General features: G+C 32.3%; 1 protein-coding gene across 1 annotated transcript in view; it reads left to right on the top strand.

Moving 5' to 3' along the window:
- The window catches only part of gabrr2a (gamma-aminobutyric acid type A receptor subunit rho2a), a 49,997-nt gene that overhangs the window by 24,528 nt on the left and 12,117 nt on the right, over nt 1–13,352 (top strand). Inside the window, exons 3-4 of the mRNA XM_056477727.1 lie at nt 4,738–4,805; nt 11,898–12,121. Coding sequence (XP_056333702.1) covers nt 4,738–4,805; nt 11,898–12,121 — 292 coding nt within the window. The remainder of the gene's footprint in view (nt 1–4,737; nt 4,806–11,897; nt 12,122–13,352) is intronic.

Below are 13,352 nucleotides of genomic sequence, written 5' to 3'. Positions count from 1 at the left end.
CCATTAAAGACGTTAATATCTTTCTTTCTTCAGTCAAAAAGAATGTAAGGTTTTTGAGGAAAACACAACATAACACATTTTTTGGACATAAACTAGGCTTCAGTGGTGCTGAATGGATTGAACTTCCAAACTTCAAATTAGGGGCCATTCACACTGAATGCGTTTTTCCAGTCCAATATGCTGCTTTTCTATTGTTTCTTCTAAGTGAATGAGCTAGTGTTAGTTAAAGAATTTCAAGTTAAAAAAATTAAAATATTGCTCATGAATAGCTTTTTATTAAATATTATGCACACATTTATTTCACATTAAAAAAATATTAATTGGAATCTCCAAGATGTGCATTAATTTTGAAAATGCTTATGCGCACAGGTGAGTAGGATAAAGATTTATTTGATACAAAAAAGTGCATAAACAAAGATGGAAGCACATTTATCAAATAAATTCCAGCATGCACATTAAAAAAGTCATGTGATTTTGACAGGATCTTATTGCCAGTTTCATACAGTACAATGGCAATCTGCTTTTGTATTGTAACTGGGGCATGATGGGATGTCATTAATGGACAAACTAGTGGACCGACCACATTGCACAACATCTGAAATGTTGTTTTGGTCATTTTAAAATCCCTTAGATAAATTCTGTCATCAAAGCAGGACAGTATTATTACCTCCAAGAACTGTTTGAGCATCTGTGCTCCCAAAGAGCGACTCACGCCTTCAAAAGCCACTGTGTTCATTGCATTTTGGCTTCTTCTTCTGAGGCTCACCGTGGGTTTTTTTCTACTGGAGCTAATTTAATTTTTCTTTCTGAGATTTGGTGCCAGTTTATCAGACAGACATGATTTTGTTCTCTTTGAATCCTTGAATGAAAACTGTGCTTTATTTGCAAATGTTTTATTATAAATTCCAGTTTTCCGCATAAATTTAATTTGCATCTTGGGATGAAAACATAGATGTTGTCAGTTCTAAAGCAGTGGACCAATTAGAAGAACTTGGAGGCAGTCTTCTGTTTATATTAATTTGCAAGTTGTCAGGGCAACAGTTTAACTTGACCGAAGCATGGCATCTTTATATAAAAACAACTATAAATACAGTATATTTGCCTCTTTTTATTTTTTGAAAAAGTGAACTTAGTTTAACTAAGTAAGAACCTTTTATTCCTTAGCTGGGATCATTTAGAGCGCTTTGAAGCTGCTCTGAAGCTGCAGTTTGAAAGTTCAAACCATTGAGCACCACTGAAGTCCAGTATATGAAGAAAAATCCAGATTTTTTTTCCCTCAAGCCTTAATTTCTTTTCGACTGAAGAAAGAGAGAAATTAAAATCTTGCATGACAAGGATGTGAGTAAATTGTCAGGAAGCTTTCCCTCTGCAAGTGAACTATTACTCTAAGTGACACAAAATGGCAAGAATTGTTATTGTCACTTTCTTTTTTCTTATATGAAAGACAAAGGATGCATTTTAAGAAGATCAGTTCATTATAAGAAAGTTGTGTGAATTTGAAAAGCTGTGATGCTATTTGACAGCCAGATTGATGCCATTCGCCCACTGTTTACACAAGATCTTGATTACATAAGCAAACCATAAAAAGAATGTGGTTATTTATCTACACCACTCAAATGCATTTTCTCCAGCGTACTGTATTAAACCTTGTGACACATTAGTGACTTATAAAAAGAAAGAGTCTGTATTAAAAACATCATATGATTTTAGAACAATAAAGGAAAGCATGTAAAATAATAAAGGATACATTTCTTTGTTGATTTATTGATGAAAGAACGAAATATGTTTGCACAAACCTTAAAAAAGTGGGTCCCACTTCATATTAAGTGTCCTTAACTACTATGTACTTGCATTAAAAATAAATACAATGTACTTACTGTGTTCATAATGTATTTGAGAACTTGTGCTCTTGATTTGGGATAGGGGTAGGGTTATGGACGGGTTTAGTGGTATGGGTAGGTTAAAGGGTGGGTTAAGGTGTAAGGGATGGTCAACAGTGTATTTACAAATGTAATTACAGAAATTAATTAGAGATGTAATTACATACAGGTATTTAATTAAGCATAAGTACACAGTAAATACATGTATTTACACAATAAGTACATTGTAACGAATTATTTATTTTGGTGTAAGTACATATTACTTAAGGCCACTTAATATAAAGTGGGACCAAAAAGTGGACAACAAGTGTTCTGATAAATGGAATCTCCATGTGGTATGAGAACAGCAATGCATCAGATAAGAACACCCTTAGGTTAATAAAGTCAGCTGAAAGGTCTATTGGAGTCAAAATGACATCTATTTAGGAACTGTCAACAACGATCCTTGTCTAGAGCAAATAGCATTTAAAGGAATCGGTCACACTTTATTTTGATGGTCTGTTTGCTGAATTTAAGTAACATTGCATCTACATGTCAACTAATTTTCATTAGATTATAAGTAGACTGTTAGGTTGGGGTTAGGGTAAGCTGTTGCAAAGTTTCTTATAGTCGGTTAAATGTCTGTTGAAGAAGCAGTATCAACAGATATTAAGCAGACAGTCTACTACTCAAATGGACCATCAAAATAAACTGTTACCAACGGGTGGGTTGGATATTCCAAAGGCCATACACTGTAAACCCTAATGTTGTCTTTACTTAAACAATTAAGTAAAGTTGACTGAACATAACTTAAAATTTTGCATTTTGGTCCTATCACTTGAAAATATGGGTTAATTTAACTTGTGTACCATAAAAATGCATAAACTTAAGATTTCAAGTGTAGTGAGCTCAAAATCATAATTAATCCTTTAAAAAAAATAGGTCCTTTTCACAAGTGTAGTCTTGACTGTAAAATTCTAAAATGTGCAACCTTTTAAGTGCAAGGTCTTTTTTTAAATCAGAAAACAAATGGCTTCAGGTATAATTATTCATCATAATGTGAATAAATAGTAACAGAATGAAATACTGTATCTGTCACTTGTTTTTTGTTATAAAAATGTTCTACTAAGTTTGGTGAACTGAACAAATTAAGGATAGTCTGCAAAACCGGCAAGTTATATAACCTTTAATATGCCAGTTTTGGGAGACTCCATTACTCAATTAAATTAAGGCAACTCAATTAATTTAGTTCAGTCAACTTATAAGGGTTTTCAATGTAGTCTGCTCACGCTCATGCCATCAGGCAGGTGGTATTGAAGCCTGTGGAGCAGATCAGTACAGTTTCATGACAGTTTTTATCCTGTTATTAGAAGACACATTTGAAATATTACTAATAGCCAGTATGTAGCAAAAATGCATAAACAGTTAAATTAGCACATATTGTCAATATCATAACTATTACAACAAACTTTGCAATAAGTATTTGTGTTTATTTATTCCTTTCTGTGATTTTCAATAGGTTTATATTTTATATAGCAGTATAAATAAATAAATTATACCTTTAAAATATGTATGATCTTTAATATGAATAATATTGTCTGAATGCTTAATAACTGTTAGATTTATTTGATTGCATTTGTGTTTTCGGATTTAGTGTCCATTGAAACAACTATTTTATTTTTAATATTTAGAGGTTTGGGCAAGAGTTTATGTAAGCTGTGCAAACATTAAAAAAGGCTTTGGTCAATAATGGACATGTTCTGAAAACTAAAATTCAAAACTAAATACTGTATTTAAAAACAAAATAGAAATTGTGTTCACAAAAAAATAAACTAAAACTAAATCAATTAATTAAAGTAACTAGAACTAAGCTGAAATATACAGCAAATGTATAAAATAGTATAAAATAAAATTTCAGAAATCCAAATAACCTTGCTTGGAACAACACGAGAGTGTAAATAATAACCAAACAGTTATCTTCACATTTCTTTTTGTATTACATATTGAAATGCAACCATTTCATGAGCATAAAAAGACAGATTTGTAGCTTCAGTTTAATGCAAATAACATGTAAACCTTCTTTATTTGTGCGAAACCAAAAGCTTTGACGCCATTCAAGTTTATACAAGAAGATCTTACATAAGCAGAATCGTAAAAAGCATGCGGTGGTTTATCTGCACCACTTAAATGCCCTTTCTCCAGCATTTTAAAGTCATGCGTTTAATATATGAGTGACACATTAAGTGACCCGTAATGGCAAGTTCGAGTTGGTGTCAGTATCATTTGGAGCATCAAACTCTAATCCACCATTTACCATCTCCAGTAATCTGGTGGGATTACGAGGACATGGGGGAAATCTGGTTTTGATTCTGTCTGCCGTTCCCGCATCATCCTCGTCCATATGTAGCGATCGCCCCCTGCCCATTTACCTAAATGTCTTATACCTTCTGAACGACAGATAGCCCTATTACACTAATCCCAGGGTTTACGTTCGCTACAAAAGACCTTACAAGTGCTGCTCCGTGTCGGATATCAAAGCTGCGGTTCTGGTTGAAGGCCCGTCCTTTGAGAAAGCAGCATTCCTTACAATCCGTCAGATGTCAGAGCAGCTGCTAAGCCCTTTTTGTGAGCAGATCTGGTGGAAAGCAAACAGATTCGGATCTCAGGACGTGTTTAATGATGCTCACTGAAGTCAGGAGCGAACAGCAGGCTTAATTGCGTCTGCATGAAGCTGTCGTAAACAATGGCTGTTATGAAAAATTAATGCACAGCATATACAAAAGAGGTTATATGGGGGAAAGCGGGGTAATTCGGTCACCAAATATTGTGTAAATGGATTAATGTTTTTGATTTTTTGTGTGTGTGTGTGTGTTTTCAGGTCCTGCTATTCCAGTGGGAGTCGATGTGCAAGTGGAAAGCTTGGATAGTATTTCTGAAGTTGACATGGTGGGTAATCCGAAACAGTTGCTGTTGATATCACATGTGGTGGTTTACGTAACGTCATGATGAGTGCTAAATGATAAGCATATGAGCATGCATTAAATAATTGAAGTTTAGTTTGAAAAAAAAAAAAACGAGAAATGAAGGGTTGTATGAAAAGAAAAATAACTTTGCATTGCGATCAGGGTTAATTAGTGTAACTGAGTAATTGTTATAGTTTTTAATATTAATTCTATTTTTAATTAATAATGTTAGTATGTAATATAAACTTTTTTTGTTGAATTAGTTTTGAAAATGTTGTTTTTGCTATTTTTATTAGTTTTTGCTTTACTATTGTGGTTTTTATTAATATTAACTGTTTTAGTTTAGTTAAATTTAGTTAGTTTTCATTTTTTGTTTCATTTTTGTGTGTATATATATATATATATATATATATATATTTTTTTTTTTTTTTTTTTAGTTTCTATTTGAGCTATTTTAGGTTTAGATTAACTTAAAAAAATAAGATTTTTCTTTGTTAATTTTTAAAATATATCTTTATAGTTTTTATTTTTTTTTTTAGGTTTGTTTGACTAAATAAAAGTGAGAATTCTTTTTCCAATGTATAATTGTACAAATGAAGTTATTTTTAAGAAGCTTATTTTGTTTTAAATTGCAAACTTATTTTTAATAATTTATTTTGATTTTAATAATAACTTACAGTTGAAGAATTATTAGCCCCCTTTGAATTGTTTTTCTTTTTTAAATATTTCCCAAATGATGTTTAACAGAGCAAGGAAAGTTAAGCCTTTAAATGTAATTTTAAGATGTATAGAAGTGTCTTGAAAAATATCTAGTCAAATATTATTTACTGTCATCATGGAAAAGATTAAATAAATCCGTTATTAGAAATGAGTTATTAAAACTATTTTGTTTAGAAATGTATTGAAAAAAATCTTCTCTCCGTTAAACAGAAATTGGGGGAAAAAATAATTCATGGGGGCTAATAATTCTGACTTCAACTGTATTTTAATTTTGAACAATATATTTCTGAGCGTTTAATCCCATATACCTCTAGACATGGTTCACGCTCGTCTGGTGCTGGTCTTTAACTGCTCAGTCAACGTGGCTAAAATCAACGGGAAAACCGGCATTCTCCTCATTGGCACCTAAATTGTGGAACTCTTTACCCCCTGATAATCACAATGCAGAATCATTAAAACTTTAAACTTATTTTTTTGGAGTAGCTTTTATTTGATTTTTAGATCTAGTACTATTATTATTTTATGTTATTTTTATATAGTTTTTAAAAAATGTCATCCTTGTTTGTATCTTTTACTGTAACTCATTTTATATGTCGGTAATTTACTTTGAGATATACTTTTAAAGGCATTATATAAAGTTTATTATTATTAATATTGTTATTGTTCTGGTTTTAGTTATTAACCTTGATTTGTATGATTCTTAAGCACAATTCGGACTTAAATAATAACAATTGAAATGTGTCCATTATGTGTTTTGAGATTTTCCTGAAATTTAAATGCAAAAATATTATTAAAAAAAAATAAAAATTAAGCCAATGAAAAACTTTTTATTTGGACTTCATTAACTCAAAATGAAACTTATTAATTGGAATTAATTGTCATTAAAATGTATCCTAATAGTAATCTCATTTTTTTATGTGAAATGTAATTTATATATAGTAAAAATAGAAATTAGTTATGGGCGACGCAGTGGTGCAGTAGGTAGTGCTATCGCCTCACAGCAAGAAGTTGCTGGTTCGAGCCTGGGCTGGGTCAGTTGGCGTTTCTGTGTGGAGTTTGCGTTCGCGGGGGTTTCCTCCGGGTGCTTTGGTTTCCCCCACAGTCCAAAGACATGTGGTACAGGTGAATTGGGTAAGCTAAAATTGTCCGTAGTGTATGAGTGTGAGTGAGTGTGTGTATGTGGATGTTTCCCAGAGATGGGTTGCGGCTGGAAAGGCATCCCCTGCATAAAACCTGCTGGATAAGTTGGCGGTTCATTCCGCTGTGGCAACCCCGGATTTATAAAAGGGACTAAGCTGAAAAAAAATGAATGAATGAATGAAATTTAGTTATAGTTCCATGTTTTATGGACAATAAGTTGAATCTCAGTGTGGGTCACCCTAAATTAAAAGTGCATTGAGAAAACAACCTGATAATAAGTGAAATATCCAACACAATCTCACAGAAATTCTTAACTTTTTGATTTAGGGGCTAATTCGTATGAATTCTTACGATCTTATTCACACAATTTGATGGTTGGGTTTAGGGCTGGGTTGGGTGCCATTATTTTTTTCACAATAACATTTCAATCCTAAACATCTGACAATAACAGAGTGGTAAAATACCCAACATACAGAGAGTAGGGTTGAAATATCATAACTTTTTTTCAGAAATAACATAAAATAAGAAACCATGTAGCCATAAATGACATTAAACATTTACAAACATGAACATATTTAAGCTCTCCTCACTCCAAAAAAATTAATTAAATTTAACAATACACAACAACAAAAAATAATGAAAAATTTAATTACTAAACAGACAGGAATTAGAGTGCCATTCACTATAAACCACATTTATTATTAAATGCTAAGTGTCAAGCTTAAACTAATTTGAGTGAAACTGAAGCTATACAAAACACTCACATCTTAAAAACTTAAATTAGTCTGCAATTTGTACTTTTTGCTTCATTTACATTAATAGAATAATATAAGTTCCTTTGGGAATCAAGCTATAGCTCATTTCGAATGATAGAAATGCAATTTTTATTCCTTACAATGCTTAAAATGAAAAATTATTTCTTTTGATTGTGTTCAATAAAGTGACCTAGACATGATCTTTGACAGATTATGTCACATTCAGCCTCTAATAATTCATAATTCCATTGCTTTTTGCCAATTTATCGCTGGCAGTTTTGCAGCGACTGTGTCCCACAAGGGTATTCCTCAAAAAAAAAAAAGAGCTTCTTCATGTCTCTGATGGCAAAATCTTTGATCACGAATCTTCTTTTTACTTCTGTTTTTACAGAATATGACACCCATTCTGTCGTTCCGCTCGCATGCTTTAGGGTTTCCCTCTTGGTTATAAGAGGCCTTTGTGTGATGCAACAAAGAAACTGCGTGGGGCTTTTATTGACCATATATAATTACTGGCCGCCGCAAATGTTTATTGTTATATAACCAGAAGAAAGAAGAGAGAAGGGATGATCTGCTTGAGAGATTTAGAAAGGCAAAGCTGTCATATGGAGGATTTTGACTTACATAGACTTTCTCTTGAAAGAATAGAAATAAAAACGTGAGGAAAATGTATGCAACTTTGACTTGCTGCTGTGAAAAAGTCTCAGCCAATAATCATATAAACTTCAGAGATTCAAGACAAATTTGACCTCCAAATCAAAAGTAATGCATGTCGTCATGATTTTGAGATATTGAGCTTTAAAGTTTTTGCATTCCATATAGCAAACAATATGTGTAACAGTTCTCTTTCATTCATTAACACGACAGGGACCCTAAATGTACTCTAAATGTGAATTATCAAAATTCCCTTAAAAAAAAACCTTCTGATTCTAAAGTCATTTTCTGCTTGAGATTATAAGGTTCTGTCTGGCAGAGCATAAATCGAAGTATTACTTTTCAAGAAATACGATCACAAAAATTATAAAAAAATTGGTGTTGTAACAATATGTTGATGCTTAAGAAAGTTGGATTTTTGCTTTCTATAACATTTAATTCATGTTTTAGGATGAACATTTTGTCTTAATTGTTCAAATTTAGCACACAAGACTTTGTTAAATATTTTATCAAGTGCAGCCGTTTATTTTATATAAACAATATAGTCATATTTATTGAATTTTTATGCTTTATATAAACTTATTGAATTATATGTCCCATGAATTAAATTAAGACTTACCCTTCAAGGCTTAATAGAGAGAATTCATGAATGGGAGTGAAGTGACGCAACAGACGCAGGTAGGTCACGTGACACTGACAAAATGGCGGCTGTAGTACGTCCGAATTCCATTCATACTTCTTGCATTCATACTGTATAGAACGTACTTTTCTAATGGCCGAGTAGTATGTTTAAATTCAAATGCAGTACCTACTGAGTAGTAGACGGTTTCAGCCACAACCCATGTCTCCTTAACCAAATACACCTGATTCAGATAATCAGCTCATTAACAGAGACTGAAAGACAGATTACAAATATTCAGTAATGGGTTTGACAGACAAAGAAGACATCCAAAACATGCAGTGTTGGTGGTCCTTCAGGAACGTGGTTGAGAAACACAGCTAATGCACTAAAAAAGCAATGTTACATCATTGTTTTATTTACATCGTCATTTATTCTTCATCATGTTGTTCATTCTCAGAGAAGCTGAATTCCTAAACTATGTAGAATTACTTGTTGCGTTTAGCTTGAAAAGATTCAAAGATTAAAAAAAACGAACAAGTAAAGTGAAAAATGAAAGTGGTTCACTTGTGCACGAACTTCTTCAGTCTTCAGAAGCTGTAAGATTTAGAGGACTTGGAATATTGCATAAGTCATAAAGTATGAACTGCTTTTTTGGTACTTCAATGTCTTTTGAAGCTGTAGTCCACATTTTTGTGACATGCACAGGCTATTAAACATAAAACAAAATCATGTTTTGGAAAAACAGTAAATGATGACAGAATTTTCATTAACTTGTTGAACTTTTTTGTAACTATTACTTTATTCTTAAACTACTGAAGATATTTATTTACATTTGATGTTGTTTAGAGCATTTTTTGACAGATATTTTAGTATAATTGTATTTGTTGTTAGTGAGCACAAAGCAGATGTTTTAGGAAAGAGTTAAGAAAGCAATAGTTGGCAATATTCCTTCATTCATTCATTCATTCATTCATTCATTTTCTTTTCGGCTTAGTCCCTTTATTAATCTGGGGTCGCACAGCGGAATAAACTACCAACTTGTCTAGCATATGTTTAACGCAGCGGATGCCCCTCCAGCTGCAATCCATCACTGGGAAACATCCATACACACTCAATCACACACATACACTACCGCCAATTTAGCTTACCCAATTCACCTACAGCAGATGTCTTTGGACTTGTGAGGGAAACCGGAGCACCCGGAGGAAACCCACGCGAACATGGGAACACGCCAGCCGAGGCTCAAACCAGCGACCTACTTGCTGTGAGGCGATCGTGCTACCCACTACACCACTTCGTTGTAGTTGGCAAGATTTACAGCTATATTTGATGGGATAGTCCTGATTTTACGTTCGTTATTTTGAATATTTGTAATTTTCTGACAAATAAATGCCCCAAATTACATTAATTTATTTGAAATTTGGAAGAAAGGTTACTAAGACTTTATAGAATAAAACAATGATTCATATTTTGCTCAAACCCATAACTAAAAAATCCAATAAATCCAGAAAAAGTCAGAATTTTTAGGTAGTTTCTTAACTTTTTAGAGCTGTATAAGTTTTTCAGAGCCATATATCTTTCACGTTTACATCATGGGAACATTTTATTTGTATTTGTTTTTGGCATTCCTTTTTATTAGCAAAAAAATCTTTACATTTTTCCATCTATTTTGAGGTGGAAAAATATCATGATTCCAAAGATGTGGTTAATATCTGCACTGCTTTTCACTAGTTTGGGGAAGATGTTTTAGCATTATTTTTGAGAGTGTGTTTTTCCACTTTGACTGGCCTGTCGTTAGCAAACAAGTGTTACTCTAAAACCACACAGCATGTGACAACATGTCCCTGTCGAAATGATTGATTAATTCAATCATTAATTCAAAGCATTTATGAAAAATGGCTCACTTGATTTGTTCAAAAACAGACTCATTCAGGAACTAACACTGCAGTGTTGCTTCTGCTCCGGCTTAGGTCTGAGCTGTTTTTGTCAGCAAACAAGACAATGTCGTGTCTAAAATGTAATTTGCTCAATATTAACTGTATGAAATTAAGTTGTAATGAATATTATATTTGCGACTGTACTTGGATTAAAAAAAAACAGATTTTTCTGGTATGATGTTCCTTAACTAGTAATATATTATAAACATTAAAAAGAAAAAAACATACTTAAATGTTTTTTGCTTTCATAACCTGATTTATAGGGTCATTCTAACTGTATTATCTTATGATTCATCACCCAGTGAAAGCATTATATTATATTATATTATATTATATTATATTATATTATATTATATTATATTATATTATATTATATTATATTATATTATATTATATTATATTATATTATATTATATTATGTTATATTAATTTACATTAATTTATATTATATTAATTTATATTATATTATATTATATTATATTATATTATATTAATTTATAATATATTATATTGCATTGCCTTGTATTGTATTGTATTATTTTTATTTATATTATATTATATTGTATTATATTATATTATATTATATTATATTATATTATATTATATTATATTGTATTGTATTGTATTGTATTGTATTGTATTGTATTGTATTATATTGAATTATATTATATTATATTATATTGTATTGTATTGTATTATATTAAATTTTATTATTTTAATTTATATTATATTATATTATATTAATTTAGATTAGATTAGATTAATTTAGATTCGATTGGATTATTTTATATTATATTAGATTAGATTAGATTAGTTTATTATACAATATAAATATGTCTGTCACTCATGACTGTAAAATATTGTTAGAATTTAAAATCCGTTTTCTATTTTAATATATTTTAAAATCTAACTTGTTTCTGTGATGCAAAGCTATATTTTTAGCATCTTTACTCAATTTTTCAACATCGCATGAAACTTTCTGATTAGCTGATATGGTGCTCAAGAAATAATAATAAGAAGAAATCTGAGCAACTGCGAGAACATTTTTCAGGATTTCATATTTCAGGACACATATGAAATTGCTATTATCACACCATTACAAGTAATTATTTGATCAATTGAATCCATCTTTGCTGAATAACAGTGCTAATTTCAGTGCTTACAATCCCTAAGCTTCTTTATGTGTGTAGAAAACAAGAGCTTCAACAAAATATTTGTAAAAATCTCTCTTTTCTCCGTCTGTCCAGGACTTCACCATGACATTATACCTGCGACACTACTGGAAGGATGAGCGCTTGTCCTTCACCAGCTCCACGAACAAAAGCATGACTTTCGACGGACGCTTGGTGAAGAAGATCTGGGTTCCTGACGTCTTCTTCGTCCACTCCAAAAGATCTTTTATTCATGACACCACCACCGAAAACATCATGCTGAGAGTCTTCCCTGACGGTCACGTTCTTTACAGCCTGAGGTAGAAAAGCACATTATCAACACTGACATGTCTGACTTTTAAGTCGACCATCATAATTTTAATTATACATGAGCTGTGCATATATGTATAGCGCTTAAATGTATTTATGCAAATGTTATGCAAATGTTTTGTACAGTGTAAGTGAAATACAAAAATGCAGTTCTTACTACATTACACCTCCAAGCAACTCAAGTACTGCATCTGCTTTCATTTCAATCAAATGTGGTTGGAAAAACAAAAGTATGTCGCCGGGTTTAAGCATTTGCATATTGCTGCGGTGTTAAAATTAGAACGATGCTTCTGGCCTGTGATGTTTTTGCCTTGTCTTTTTGTGCTGTGAGTTAAAAATTAGGCCAAGCTACCTGCGTGCAGGCTATAATCAAGGGCTAGCGCTGAGTTCAAAGTCAAATTTCAGACACTGTTCTGGCTCCGGGGAAAGTGTCATTATTGATGGGATTGGCCCAGATTATTTCCATTGTCCGACATATGATGGGCAAGCGCTGCAGAGAACAGAGGAGAGAAATGCAGAGAAAGAGACGAGAAGGCCTTAGTGTCGCTTCAGTAAAAGGCTCTAGTATGCTGTTCTTGACTAGCATTACTAAGCACATTTACATCGCATTTACATTTTTATCCTTAGCCGGAGCTTTCTTACCAGAGCTACTGCCATTCCAAGGGTGTCTCTTTTTTAGATGCAGCACAAATGTGACCATGGATCACAGAACAAGCCATTTTTTGGAAATTGGAAAGCTGAATAAATTAGCTTTGCATTGTTTTGTTAGCATTGGACAATATTTGAGATAAGAGTATTTGAAAATTTGGAAATAGAGGGTTTGAACAAATCAAACTTATAAGGAAATTGCTATGAAAGGTCCCATGAAGTGCTTTGAAATGGGAATTTTTATTCAATGTTTGACGGAATCTCAGCCCGAAGAGAGGGTGGGACATGGTGTAGCTCCACCCCTTTTTATAAAACATCCAATAGTGTTTTGCTTTATCACCTCTCTGCCAGTGAGAGTGGTTGAGCTCAAGCGCATCAAATGTGAAGTATCTTAAAGTGGTCGGGGCAAGTCAGATACTCAAGAGCATTTGAATGGTCACGATTTAATGAGAAACTGAAATATGAGGTGAGGTGAAAAAAAAAACGCTGATCCATTTAGGTGGAAGTGAAAAAGTATGTCCTTACGTGTTTATATCAGTTTTATGTCTTCTGTCACTGTTTTGGTGTTCACTA

Source organism: Danio aesculapii, chromosome 17 (genome assembly GCF_903798145.1).
Source record: "Danio aesculapii chromosome 17, fDanAes4.1, whole genome shotgun sequence".
Classification (NCBI taxonomy): Eukaryota; Metazoa; Chordata; class Actinopteri; order Cypriniformes; family Danionidae; genus Danio; species Danio aesculapii.
The sequence above is the reverse complement of the archived record's forward strand: the minus strand, read 5'-3'. Positions and strand labels throughout refer to the sequence as shown.